This window comes from Pogona vitticeps, chromosome 1, assembly GCF_051106095.1.
Source record: "Pogona vitticeps strain Pit_001003342236 chromosome 1, PviZW2.1, whole genome shotgun sequence".
NCBI classification, from domain to species: Eukaryota; Metazoa; Chordata; class Lepidosauria; order Squamata; family Agamidae; genus Pogona; species Pogona vitticeps.
The window spans coordinates 256,440,700-256,455,807 of record NC_135783.1 but is presented as its reverse complement, the minus strand read 5'-3'; the positions used below and the strand labels follow the sequence as shown (position 1 = coordinate 256,455,807).

General features: G+C 42.2%; 1 protein-coding gene across 1 annotated transcript; it reads right to left on the bottom strand.

Moving 5' to 3' along the window:
* Positions 1–1,675: 1,675 nt before the first annotated feature.
* Positions 1,676–10,915, bottom strand: TNNI2 (troponin I2, fast skeletal type). Its single transcript, XM_072985661.2, is given in 6 exon segments — positions 1,676–2,153; positions 3,587–3,763; positions 4,142–4,231; positions 7,282–7,410; positions 10,777–10,830; positions 10,832–10,915. Coding segments are annotated over 6 exon segments (621 nt in total). The 5' UTR covers positions 10,901–10,915; the 3' UTR covers positions 1,676–2,051.
* Positions 10,916–15,108: the final 4,193 nt, after the last annotated feature.

The following is a 15,108-nucleotide window of genomic DNA, read 5'->3' as shown; positions in this document are numbered from 1 at the left end:
CATACAAAGAGCAGCCTGAATGTTGACAACAACAATGGCAGCAATCAAGATGGTCTATAGGATACCCTCTTCAGCTCACTTTTCAATGTGTGTGAAAAATGGGGTGGACCAATAGACAAAGAGGAAGATCTAATATGAGGTTGACTCAATAAAGGAAGTCCCAAATGTTAGTTAGCAGGATCTGAGAAGAATATTGATCTGAGATGGAATATTGCTAGGAAGGGGCAGGAGGAAGAGAGAGCAAACTAAAGGGTAAAGGAGAGGTGGGGATGCATGAGTATTTCTCAAAAACATACACACACACCCTTAAAGAGGATATGATATCAAAAGGTTTATGCTAAGTGTATCCTGGCTAAGTGTATCATAAGGCTGTTAATTAGGACTGATGGGGTGGAAAAACACATTAGCAGGTAACATGCAACAGAACAGATTTGAGTGTACAGTTGAGCTGAGCTTCTTTTTGTGATCTTCATACCAATAATGCTGAAAATGCTGTTAAAAACAAAGTGTTCTTTTAGTAAGAATGTACAAAGAATGGATGGGAGATACTCCCACTTTGTTTTTGTTTTTTTTTTGGCCATCTAATAACTTATAAAATTAACTATGTTTTCTCACTGGAAGAGGTGCTGCTCTTCCTTGTATCACCAGCACCAAATCATTCTACCTTCTTTCACCTTAGGAGCGCTATTGTGACAGATGTTTGTATGATCTAGCATTCTTGGGAACAAGAGCTTTTACAAACATTTTGGAAATAAAAGGTGTATTTAATCTAAAATATGCACCTGACTAGCTCGGTGAGTTAGGTATCTGGCTGGAGAGCCAGAGAAAGAGAGTTCACTTTCCTGCTGTGCCTTTCAGGAGAAGAACCAGCCTATGTAGCCTTGGGCAAGTTGCACAGTCACAGAGTGCCCTTAGAAGAAGGGAAGAGTAAGCCACTTCTGAGCAATATCTAGAAACCCTTGGAAAGGGTTGCCATAAGTCGGAATTGACTCAGCAGTGCATAATCATTGTTGTGATGATGATGATGATATACCTGAGTAACAGTTCACCTGTTTGTGAACACCTATGGCACTTTTTGTGGTCATACCAAATCCTCCAAGAATGATTCCCCTAATGCTCTAGAAAAAAAGTGATTGTGTGTAGGTACCTTTCAGTCTTGAGAGACTATGGTAACATGCTCTGAATTGAGGTCTTGGAACAGCATCTAGTGCGGCTGAGAAGGCCAATTCAAGAGTGACAATCTCTTCCACACTGAGGACAAATGCAATCTGTCCCCTGTCCAGTCCCTGATTTTGCTGCTTCCGGGACTGCCTCTTTGCCTCGGCCTGCTGTACAAGTGAAATAAGTGATTCTTAGGGGGAAAAATAATATAGAGCACAAAGTTTGTATCCTTCCACCGTGGGAAAATATTAATCTCATGGCAAGGTTCATGTCTGAATCCTCCATGCTGAGGGATTCTAGTGTCTCTCTCTCTCTCTCTCTCTCTCTCTCTCTGTGTGTGTGTGTGTGTGTGTGTGTGTGTGTGTGTGTGTGTGTGTGTGTGTGTGAGAGAGAGAGAGAGAGAGAGAGAGACTTTCAAAGGACCTTTTCTAAACGCTGCTGTCCATATGGATTGCAGAACAGCAATCGCAAAAGAACCAAATGCAAGAAAAATAAAGAGCCACATGACGCTTCATGCCTTGCCATCTCAGGGCTTAAAAATGCAGCCATACTTTCAAAGCTTTATTTACATCCGCTTCGTTCACTTTGCAACAACAGATCCTACCAAGGAGGACTGACTCCTTTAAGCTCATGCAACTACCACTTGTCACAAAACGTATTGAAGACATTTTGCAGCTCCAGACAATTGCCTGCCCAGCAAAGAAAACAGGGGGCAGGTTTCAGGTAGGTTCTGTAGGAGAAATTGCTCTGTGAAGTACAGCTGTGGCCGGAGAAAGTCGTCCTGTAAAAGTCATGCTGTAAAAGGATTGGCAGAAAATGATGTGACAGGATGGTTGGCAGAGGAGCATTGGAGACATGGAAAGGGATCCGGCCACATGGCTGAGTTCTTCTTACTCTCCACCACCACCTTCAAACATCTTCTTTCTGCCCTCCATTCCAGACTTCTCCTCGATGTTCTTCCTCCAGTCACCCACATCACGCAGATCCTTCTCCTATAGAAAAAAGCACGAGGGGGGAGGGGAAATGCTCAACTTTAGTCAGTGCCCTGAGTGGGACTCCAATAAGTAATAGAATCTTTTGCTTTGTCTCAAAAGCAACCTTGCCTGAAAGAGAAAAGGCTACAATTTCTGATATATGACTGAAGGGTGTGCCATTTTTGCTCTTTAAGAGCTAAAATGCTCTTTAAAAGATAGGGAGTAACAACAAACACCACAAGAACATAATAGTCCAAAAAGAAGAAGAAGAAGGAAAGGAAAACTAAGTGCACCTCAGGAAGCATTTAAGATCATTGGGCACCATAACCAGAAAGGTCTAGAGAGTGTCCCAGTTTACTATTTTTGCTACATCCTTCTTCTTGAGAAAGGTAAAAATGTCTTATCTTGTTCCTGTCATCTTTGGAGTAATTGGTAAATTACTTTGAAGAAGAATGAATAAAAAGACAAGATGAAGCAATTCATAAATCAACAGTGGTACGATTGTGTTCTGGATAGGATGATGCTCTTGGTACCATCCTACCACTGCTAAGTTATGGATGAGTTCGGCATAAGAAGTTATTTATTTGTCATCAAAGTAACTTTCCAAGCTATGCATTTTACAATTGACTTATTATGTCATTTTCTAAATATGTGCAGTTATCTCCAAGTTTATTAAAAATGACATTATAAGTCAACAATTTCAAATTATTCTGTAATCGGTTGTTGTAGGTTTTTTGGGCTGTTTGGCCATCTTCAGAGGACAGGAGCTAGAACTCTCTCTGTGTTCTGGTGTAGTGTGTGGGATTGTAAGTATTTGTAGCTGTGGGATCAGGTTTTTGTGAAAGCCTTTGAGCATCCTAGTAGGCATCCTTTAGTCTCAAGAGACTATGGTAACATGCTCTGAATAGAGGTCTCGGAACAGCATCTAATGTGGCTGAGAAGGCCAATTCAAGAGTGACAATCCCTTCCACACTGAAGACAAATGCAATTTGTCCCCTGTCCAGCTCCCTGGTTTTGCTGGTTTCATGACTGCCTCTTTGCCTCGGCCTGCTGGACAAGGGCCTCTTCAAATAGGGAGAGAACACATATTCAGTAATTGTTACTTTTTTGCTCCTTGTCTCCATTATGTGCTGGCACTGTACTGAGGAAAAGTTTCCCTCAGGGTGAACTAAGGTAATCAGGTAAAGGCTGCTTCTCTGCCCTCCACCATGTCCTTCTACCCACCTTCAGATCTGCTCCAGACATCTGGAGGAGCTATTCTGAAAGAGTATAAGGAGACTGCAGGGGTGAGGTGAAGAGAAGCAAGGCTGACCATGCAAGTGGAAGTTCACTCATGCATTATTGGGTTCCACTCAATATATCCAAGTCTTAGACATATTCGTTCTCTGAGCGCAAATGATATATTTTCCAGACAGCTCTGCTAAATAATCCATGCAAAACCCTCTCTATACCTTTTCAGTGTCTTCCTTCTTGACTTGCTTCAGGTTGGCTCTAAGATCCATGCAGACTTTGTGCTTGGAGCCGAGAAGGGCCCTCAGCATAGCATCAGCAGACATGCGGACCCTACGCAAGGGGGGCCTCTTGAACTTGCCTCTCAGATCAAATAGTTTCTGGTTCAAGTCTTCAAGCTAGAGAGAAAGAGAGAAGAGGAGAGGGAAGGGGAAAAGAAATGAAATGTTGAGAAAGGCCCACAAAAGATGGAGAAAGACCAAAATCAGATGGGGGGGGGGAAGAGAGCTGGAAAAGACAAGACTGTGCCGTGATAGAATCGTGTCATGAAATTACCTCCTTAGTAACAATAATAATTGGAATCCATCAAGTCAAATCTGACTTATGGAGACCTTTTTCAGAGTTTCCTGGGTGGAGAATACTCAGAAATAGTTTACCGTTCCCTCCTTTCAGGGTTTTTCTGAGACTGTGCAGCTTGCCCAAGGTCACACGGGCTGGCTTTCTGGGGATACACAGTAGGGAATTGAACTCCAAAACTCTGGCTCCAGTCAGCTCACCTCCTTAGTAGTCTTCTGTAATTTCATCTCTGTGTCATATCTTTCTTCATCAACCTCTTCTATCTTGGCATGAAGCTTCTTGCACAGTTCCTGTTGAGAAAGAAGGAGAAATGATTAACAAAGATTGTTCAAAACACTGACCTTCCCTTGCCAGCTTTCCTAGCTTTTCGTAGGGAAACCTCTATGAACTGTGTCTTCAGCATAAATTTCAGATAAGGTCTTTGGTCCAGCTGTTTTAAGGGGAATCTGAAAACCTAAATCAAACGGGAAGCTTGGTAAGTCAAGCAGGGATGGAATCACAAAGTGACATCTGAATGAGCCATACATAGTTCAGCATTCCTAGGCAAAACAGATTGAAGGTAATGATCAGGAGATTGTGGGCAGATTTCCAGGAATTTCTACCCTCCTAAACTGAGCTGGAGAAATGTAAGGATTTGCATGCAAACTCTAGTTCTAGTCCCGAAAATGAGACTGTCTATTCAGAAGTCTTTGTTCTGCAGTTCTGCATCTACTTTCTTGAGCTGCTGCTCTTCTGCAAGTAACTCCAGTTGATCCATGTGGTGTGATAGACAGAATGATGGACTAGGACTCAGAAGCCATGGCTTTGATTCCCTGCTCAGCCATGGAAACTAACTGAGGGTATAGAACTGGTAAAACCTTCAATGTCTTGCTTACCTTGAAAGCCCTGTTACAGTTGCCATAAGTCATTTCTGACTTGATGGCACATAATAACAAGTCTAGAATAAAGTATTTTCCACAAGCATAAGTCCTTCCCACCTTTGTTCCAGGATATGACAACACAAGAGATTTCAGTTTATGCTGTATGACAGATGAGACTACAGAAGAACTTAGCCTAAAATCTAGACTTGGCATGCCCAGTAAGGGCTCTAAAGCACCATGATATGATTAAAGCAGGACCAGCCTACTGGGTGTTGGTAGACTTCAATTCCCATCAGACCCAACCAATCTCACCCCCTCAGATTTCATAAATATTTTAGTATATCTTTTGATGTGACAACACTGAAAAAATGACACTTGGCTACAGTGTAAAGCAGTGAGCATACAGCTTGTATAACAATGTAAATCTGCTGTCCCCTCAAAATAAGACAACACATAGCCATTAATGTCTAAACCACTGACAACAAAAGTGAGTACACCCCTAAGTCACAATGTCCAAATTGAGCACAAAGTGTCAACATTTTCCGTGGCCACCATCGTTTTCCAGCACTGCCTTAACCCTCTTGGGCACAGAATTCACCAGAGCTTCATAGGTTGCCACAGAAGTCCTCTTCCACTCCCCCATGACAACATCACAGAGCTGGGATGTTTGAGACCTTGCACACCTCCACCTTCCATTTGAGGATGCCCCTCGGATGCTCAGTAGGGTTAAGGTCTGGAGACATACTTGGCCAGTCCATCACCTTTACCCTCAGCTTCTTTAGCAAGGCAGTGGTGGTTTTGGAGATGTGTTTGAGGTCGTTATCATGTCGGAATACTGCTGTGCGGCCCAGTCTCCAGAGGGAGGGGATTAGGCTCTGCTTCAGTATGTCACAGTACATGTTGGCATTCATGGTTCCCTCAATGGACTGTAGCTCCCCAGTGCCGGCAGCACTCATGCAGCCCCAGACCATGACACTCCCACCACCATGCTTGACTGAAGACACGACACACCTGTCTTTGTACTCCTCACCTGGTTGCCACCACACATGCTTGACACCATCTGAACCAAATAAGTTTATCTTAGTCTCACTGGACCACAGGACATGGTTCCAGAAATCCATGTCCTTAGTCTGCTTGTCTGGAGCAAACCGTATGCGGGCTTTCTTGTGCATCATCTTTAGAAGAGGTTTCCTTCTGGGATAACAGCCCTGGAGACCAATTTGATGCAGTGCGCGGCATATGGTCTGAGCACTGACAGGCTGACCTCCACCCCTTCAATCTCTGCACCAATGTTGGCAGCACTCATATGTCTATTTCCCAAAGCCAACCTCTGGCTATGACACTGAGCATGGGCACTCAACTTCTTTGGTTGACCATGGCGAGGCCTGTTCTGAGTGGAACCTGTCCTGTTAAACTGCTGTATGGTTTTGCCCACTGTGCTGCAACTCAGTTTCAGGGTTTTGGCAATCTTCTTATAGCCTAGGCCATCTTTATGTAGAACAACAATTCATTTTTTCAAACCCTCAGATAGTTCATTACCATGAGGTGCCATGTGGAACTTCCAGTGACCATTCTGAGAGAATGAGAGTGATAACACCTGCTCCCCCTTCACACCCGAGACTTGTGACACTAGTGGGTCTCATGACACCAGGGAGGGAAATGCCCAGTTTGGACATTGTCACTTAGGAGTGTACTCACTTTTGTTGCCAGCGGTTTAGACATTAATGGCTGTGTGTTGTGTTGTTTTGAGGGGACATCACATTTACACTGTTATACAAGCTGTATGCTCACTGCTTTACATTGTAGCCAAGTGTCATTTCTTCAGTGTTGTTACATGAAAAGATATACTAAAATATTTATGAAATGTGAGGTGTACTCACTTCTGTGATATACTGTACATAACACTACATCCATGATCTTTTAAAGCAATGCTAAGGATACTGTCTAAAATATATTACAGTATTTGGTTGTTTCATCTGATAGATACATAATTGTATGCATTGTTGAGTTAAAGAAGTGAAGCACAGACTGTTTCTTTACAAAGTTAAGTTCTGTGTTCATTCCACAAAGATCTAGCATGGAAAGGAGATCTGCCAGCTGCATAGACACTGCTAGACTCCTAGACCTGAAGAAAGGCAGATTGTCTGAAGTTATGGGTTGAGGCCAAACTTGGAAAAGCTTGGGGAAATTTTTTACTATTACTATGATGATGATGATGATGATGATGATGATGATGATGATGATGATGATGATGATGATGATGATGATTACTATTACTATTATTGTTGTTGTTGTTGTTGTTGTTGTTGTTGTTTACTCTCAATCCCTTTCCTGGGTTGGGGATTCTAAAAACTGTCATCTTAAAATTGAACATTTCTAAGTTCTGCAAGTGGCTTAACAGCTAAAATTAGAATTTGAACCAACCATCGGAGTTATTGTGTGATGCAATTGAGGGCGGGAGGAGCTGCTGAAAGGGTTACCTGCAGTTCTTGCATAGAGTGGGGAAGATGCAGAGGTGGGCAGTGCTCTGCCAGGTAGTCGGCTTTTTCTTGCTCTTTAGATGCAGCTTCTTTTTCAAGTTCAGTAGCAGCAATTTGGAGCATAACACTCTAGAAGAAAACATGGGGAGACGCACCATTACTAGGAAAGCAGAAGCATTTGTCAAGAAGAAGAAGAGAGAGAGGAATAATGAGAAGTCAAAGAGTAAAACACTGTGTGAATGGGGGCATCGTGAGATACTTAACACTGCCTCAGAAGGAAACAATTACAGTGGTGCCTTGCTTAACAATTACCTCCTTAAACGACAAAACCGCTGTACTATGACTGTTTTGCTATCGCTTTTGCGACCGCAAAATGATGTTTTAATGGGCAAAATTCGCTTCCCGACGATCGGTTCCCTGCTTCGGGAACCGATTTTTCACTAGATGACGTTTTTAAAACAGCTGATCGGTGGCTCTAAAATGGCCACCCGCTGTGTAAAATGGCTCCCCGCTGTGTTTTTGGATGGATTCCTCGCTTTAGAGGCACTGAAAATGGCCACCCCTATGGAGGATCTTTGATGGACGGTGAGTTATTCAGCCCATTGGAACACATTGAACGGGTTTTCAATGTGTTTCAATGGGATTTTTTATTTTGCTTAATGAGGATTTCGCTCTAAAGTGATTTCGCTGGAACAGATTATCCTCGTTAAGCGAGGAACCACTGTACAGTATACTATGGCTGGGACAGGAACTACCATAGTCATTTCAGATAAACTGGAGAAAGTGTGTTTGCTGCAGGTGAGATGCAAACAGACACATCCAAATTGCAGGGCTTTGTTCTTTGCTTCACTCTAGTGTGTGCTAAGTCACATGATAAAAACATCATAACCTGCTCCCACCTCCCTTTTTTTACTTTTTAAGAAGTTGCTTATGCACATCTTTCGACATGTAATTTTAATTACAGGTTAAAGAAAATGGAATCCTATGTACGGAATGTGTGAATGGGAGTGCAAGTGGAAAAAAATTAAAGAGAGAATGATGATCAAGGGAGGAATGAGTTGGTGAAGAGGGGAGGGAAGGAAGGTGAAAGCAGACAACTAGTGGGGGGGTGTGAAAGGCTGATCCTATACTACTCAGAATTGTGGAGTATCTGTAAAAACCAGGGCAAAAAAAAAAGCATTGGATTGAGTGCCTTCTGAACCACAGTAGGATTTGGCATTGCTTAATATGACAGGAGTGACTGTGGATTCAATCCAGTTTTTCCAGAACATGTAGCTCTGGCCTCTGAAGTGCCTAGATGAATCATTCACAGATTCCTTCTTGCAGCTAACATAAAACATTTCCACAGTTTGTCCTGGCTAGGTAAGAGTAGATTTGGGGTGGGGCTTTGTGTGTAAGTGTGCTTTTTCACATTTTGGGTGCTTTTTCAGAACTGATTTTATTACCAATGACAATTTTCAGAGATTATAGACCCCCCCCCATCCCACAACCTCTAAGACCTCATCCACAATGAAAGAGATCCCAAAGGATCCTTAGGATTTTCAGAGGGGGAATCAGGAATATTTAATTTTTAAAAACATGCAGCAGCTGATGACATCATCAGCCTTGTACAGGGCAAGTTCTGCTGCTAGATTTCAGGTAGTCTCTTGTTGATGCATGCTGCCTATTGACAGGCCAGCACAGTGGCAAAAGTCCTGTTTATTTAAAAACAGCATTGTCCCAATCATGTAGAAAGACAGGAGAGGCAGTGCTCTGGTTTTAAATACAAAAACAGTAAGCAGATACAGAACCCTATCCCCCATCTCTGCTTTGCCTCTTCTGTGTCTGTCCTAAGTGCTTTTTTCATCTCTAAAGGTAGAACTAACTTAAATTGAGCAAAAAGCACTCTGGGAAAAAGGCTCCTGGGATAATACATGAGTAAGGGAAAGTTTTGACAACCTCAACCAAGCACCTCTTTTGCTGTTCTTAGATGACTGGAGCAACTCTGTGTTCAAAATGCTGTCAGAACCTGCCATGCTAAAGCTCTGATTATAAGCCAGTGATCAGCGTAGTGATCAGAGCAGTATCTTTGGGTCCCCAGATGTTCTTGGATTACAACTCCCAGAAATCCTGGCCAGCACAGCTAGTGGTGAAGGCTTCTGGGAGTTTTAGTCCAAAAACATCTGGGAACCAAGGTTGAGAAACACAGGATTACAGTGATTATATTTTGGACAGATAGGTTCCAATCCCCACTCAGTTCTTCAAGAAGAAATTCACCTGGTCACCTCAACCAAGCCATTTTCTTAGCCTGATCTACTTCACAGGAGAAATGTTTTGAGGATAAAATGAAAAAAATGGAGGAGAGTCAGGTCATGAGCTTCTTGGAGGAAGATGGGATACAAAAGTAACAAATAAATAAGCCTTTGTTGTAGTAGGTTTTTCAGGCTGTTTGGCCATATTCTGAAGTTTGTTCTTCCTAACGTTTTGCCAGTCTCTTTGGCCGGCATCTTCAGAGGACAGGAGTTAGAACTCTGTCTGTGTTCTGGTGTAGTGTGTGGGATAGTTGAGTATTTGTCCTTTTCAGGAGATTGGGTAATTGTAGTGATCAGGATGTTTTTTGTTATGGGTGTATTGTTGTGATAAGGGGGAGAAGATATGTCACTGTGATTGATGGGTGTCATTAGCTAGTCTTTTGTGTGCAGTGATCACCGGTCTTTGTGGCTGGGTAGAGTTCGTTGATCTTTTTGCAGGCTGTATTTTCCAGTGCTGGACGCCAGGCTTTGTTGAGTTTTAGGCTTTATTCTTTTTTGTAGAAGCTGTGCTGACATTTGTAGATTTCAATGGCTTCTCTGTGTAGTCCAACATAATGATTGCTGGTGTTGTCCAGTACATCTGTGTTTTGAAATAGGATTTCATGTCCAGTTTGTTTCAGGGCATCTTCTGCAAATTTTCCTCTTGTTTTAATCTGCAGTGTCTTTCATGTTCTTTGATTCTAGTGTGAATGCTGTGTTTTGTGGTCCCAAATACAGCCAAACAGCCCAAAAAACCTACAACAACCATTGGATCCCGGCTGTGAAAGCCTTCAAGAATACAAATAAATAAACCATCTGGGATATTTAAAGAATAGTTATAATTGTGTGCCATCAAGTCAATTCTGACTTATGGTGACCCTTTCCATTGTTTCTGGCACATGTGGTTTACCATTCCTTTCTTCTGGGGCTGGCCTCAGACTGTGCAGCTGGCCCAAAGCCACAAAGGAATTTTTAAAGTGCTCTACAAATGAGTAACAGCAAAAGAAATGGATGGTAGAGTGGAATATTCAGAACCACTCAGATTAATCATTCTTCCTTCCTTTCTTCCTAGATATGAAGAAGCTCCTTGGGATAAAAAAGGAACACCCTTGAACAGGCTTTATAGAAAGGGAACACAGTGTGGCTTTTTTTCTCCTTGAAAGCCAAGAGAAAACAGAGCAAAGTGTCATGTTGTTTGTCGCAAACTACCAGGAACAGTATATACCTTGAGATGCTGCCGGCGGGCAGTGATGGCCCTCTTCCTTTTCTAGAATAGCAAGAAAGAAAAAAGAGAACAAGTGGGTTACTCTGTGCTTACAGCAGTCTTTCCATAAGCAAGATATTTGCATGCATCTTTCTCAAGAACATGATTTTCCCCCTCAGTGGGATAGAATTGCAGTGGCAGCATCCACAGCTGAAGAAAGCCTCTCACTAGAGCCTGTCTCTCCATCTTTTCTATTTTTTGATCCTGGCCCCTTCCCCAGACCCTGCATATTGAGTGGTAGTCAGCCACAGGGTTTGCAAGAAAAGAACAGAGTTAGAGATACTGACTCTTACGGTTGGTTTGAATCTGGTTGCTCAATCACCAGAGATACACGAAATAAGGCATTGTGAGAGTGCAGCCAGTGGTTTCTTGTAACAACCCATCTATTGTACTGTAGCTACTCATAAAACAATCAGGGGGACATGTAGCAGTGGTGGCGGCGGTCGTGGGAAGGTTAGTCTCTATGCTCACCTTACTAGCTGCACATTTTCTGTATTGGGCAAAACCTCTGGGAGTCCTAAGGTAAAGTGGCCACTGGCTTTGCTGGCTGGAAGACTCTTAAAGCTGCAGTCCCAGAAAAGCTAACAACCCCATAATCTGAATAATTTATCCGCCCACTCCAATCCACTCAAAGGTCAGCAGAAATTCTATTTTACTTTCAGTGCCGTCAAAGGCCAGTGAATGAAAGCAAATAGAAGAGGCATGGAATTATGTTTAAGGAAGTAAACACCACCTTTCCTATATGAGGTGTCTCCCCAGTGTTGCATTTATGAGTTGAGAAGTACGTAGCCTGGGAAACATCTTTTCTTGCACCTTTTCTGTTATTAAGTGTTTGCATGTGGTTAGCCCCTGAGCTTCAGAATATAGCATACTGGCTATCTACAGGACATCTGGTTCAAAGTTGATTGCCATGAGTGTTTGTTCTACGCACAGACCTGTGACAATTCTCTGACCTTTTGACATCATTCCAACATCATTCTAAATACAGACATCAGGGCTGTCTTTAAATGATGCTAATTGCGGCTTTGCTTTTACTTCTGCCCATTGGCACCCTGGAATGGTGGAGCATTCTGTCTCTGATGCCCTGGTGCAAAGGGAAAAGGTATTCATGTTTTGCAGAACTTCATGTACCTATTGCTGTATTTTCATTTGGCGACCTTCCATCCAAGTCACACATGTTCAAGAAATCTGATAAGGTCATCAGAGTACAGAGGACAGAGGACAGCCCCAGACCTGAATGTGGCCTTTACATCATCTTCTAAAGGCAATAGAAGGACTTTGCTTAAATGCAGGAGGCTTTGCTCAAATCTATCGCCAGTGTTCCTACGCATGCTGTGGGTGACTATTCCAGGAATCCACTTTTAATAGGCAATCCATCCTTGTGGGGGGGGGGTATGAATTCAATGCACAAGTGGGGGAATTTATTTATTTAAAAATGGAGGTGGCTCTAGTGTCTGTTTTTTGAGGGTTTTTTTCTTAAAACTCAGCAATGGAACACCTTCCGACTGGGCTTGCTATGCTCTTTTTATTTTATTTTTTGGTTATTTTTTCCCCTCTGGGCAGCAGGGGGGGAAGCCGTGGCTGCTGACCGGAGTGAGGGAAGCTTCAGAGGAGCAGGAGGAAGCAGGCAGGCAGGCAGGTGAGCGCTTCCCAGCCAGGTCTCTGGCCCCGGCCCCGTTCACTTTGGCCAGCCTTCGAGGCTCCCTTTCTCTCCTGGGTTTTGTTTTGTTTTTTTGAAGCCCCAGCGCATTCCTATGGGGTTTGCAGTGTTTTATTTTTTAATTTTTGGGGGTATATTTTTTCCCTCAGCTGGAACGGATTAATTGGTTTTCAGTGCATTCCTATGGGAAATGGTACTTCGACTTACGAACATTTCAAGTTACGGATACTGTTCCAATATGGATTAAGTTCGTAAGTTGAGGTACCACTGTATTTCTATCTTGCCTTTCTCCCTTAAAGGACCTAAGCACAAAAAAAGGAGGGGGGATCCACTTCCAAGTGGATTCAAAAATTCTGAAATAAAATAAACCAAAAGAAATGCTAGGAGAGGGCAAATTACCTATACCATGCTACATGTATACTTAGATCAGCTGATCGAGCCCCACTTCACTTTTCTTGAATTTCTGATTTCTGGAGTATGGGTAGCAGAGCCCCTTCAGTGATTTTCCCTTCACTTTAAAAGAGTCGATGGAAGCTGTCACACCTCTGTCCTGACAATGGAAGGACTGGTAAAAACATTTGTCACCATAAAACCTGAGCTGGCAACTGAACTGCAAATCCAAAAATCTGCTATCTCTTTGCAGTAGTAATAGGTTGGGTTTGATTTGTGGATTTAATTGGCTGTGCTGAATAGGGTTAAACAGCTTTTAATGCATTTTAAAGTTTGAACCAAGCTGCCTTGGAGGTCCTCTTGGACCCAAAGTAGGGTTAGTAAATAAATAATGGCCAGAATCCTATTGTTTATGGTCCCCAGTTTCAGTCAAGCAGCATAAATCTCTGTGGGCAAACTGCTGCTAGTTAAAGAATCCAAAACTTGTATTTCTGCTGGCCCACCAGTCATTGTGACCATGGGTGACAAGAAATGCAAGCTTCAATGTCCTCACCACTATTTGCCACTGGGATTTATGCCATTGGACTTATGTCATTATAAGTGAGTTACATGATTCTGGCCAAAAGGTTCTCCACAGTGGTGCAAATACTCCCTTGAAGAAATAAAAACCCTGTCACAATACACAAGAAAAGTAAAGGTCTCATTGTGGCGTTTGTCATATATATAGGGTGCTTCCAGATGGACAGCATCTAACTCTACCCATCAAATTTTGCAACTGTTCTATCTCTTCATCCTAAACATATTTTTAAGGAAGGACAAACGTGGAGACAGTAGTGGGGAAAAACAGAAGGGTTACAAGGGAATGACTGAAATCTTACTGTGCAACTACACTTGTGTAGCCTAAAGTTTTGTAAGTGGTAGTGAAATTTGTGCCATGGCGGAAGTCATATCCAATGAGCAGTTCTGCAGGTATGTTGCACAAGTAGTTACACGGTGAACTGCACAACCAATTGTGAAATCAGGCACACAGTGCAGACTGCCTTGGCATAACTGCAAACTTCCACAGGCTATGTCAAATGCAGTAGGATTTCAACCAACATGGCAGTGTGATCATCAATAAAAAGATCTCCTGGAAGGCACCCACAATCAACAGAGACAGCTCAAGTATGAATAAAGGCAAAGATAAAGCAAATTTGCTGGAAACAAATTTTAGCCTGAAAATCTTTGTAGCAGAATGAGTTTAGGAATTAGAACAGGAACATAGCAAGGGACCAGTAACACTTACTTTATTATTTATTTATTTATTTATTTATTTATTTATTTTTATATTTTTTAATATATTTATTTATTTTTATATTATATTATTTATTTTATATATATATATATATATATATAATAAATAATAAATATCCCGCCCATCTGGTATATTCTACCACTGCTGACTCTGATTCATACCACAGGCCTCTGCTCTTTTGAGACATGGAGTCTAGGACTACCCCTTTGCCATTAAGGGTCAAGCAATGTCATCGATATCGCAAATCACAACCAAGTTTGCTCTGAGGCAGGACATGTCCAGTTTACAGTAAGCTTCTTTAAATGGGCCTGAGGTAGATTTCAGGCAATCTTTTCCAGAATTTAGGCAAAATGAATACATCTCTGTGGGACTGCCCTTGTACCTTTGCTTAGATTAGACATCCTTCAGTCTCGAGAGACTATGGTAATGTGCTCTGTATGCAGGACTTGGAACAGCATCACGTGTGGCTGAGAAGGTCAATTCGAGAGTGACAATCCCTCCCAGTTTGCACTAAGCTTCTTTAAATGGGCCTGAAGTGGATTTCAGGCAATCTTTTCCAGAATTTAGGCAAAATGTACTGATTTTGCCTAAATCAGTACGTACTGATTTTGCTAACGTACTAATTAATGTCTTAGACTGTGGAATTCAAACAAGAGAATTGCTGCTAATTTCAGCTGTCAGCATCTTGTCTTTCATTGCCCTCCTTCAAAAGAAAATCAGGGATGGTCCTTGCAGACAAATATATGTATCAGGATTAGCCTTCTGCTCAATTTCTGGCCCTAGAATTCCACTCCAAAAGCTCTTCAACCAGGAAGTCATCAGGAATGACAGCTTCTTATGCATAACCATAGAAGTGGCAAATGTTGTTTATTAGTTAGCTTGTGAAAAAAGTGCTCCTGTTTCCCTGTCACAGTGACAATGACGGTAATTAGGACAGAATGAAATTTTG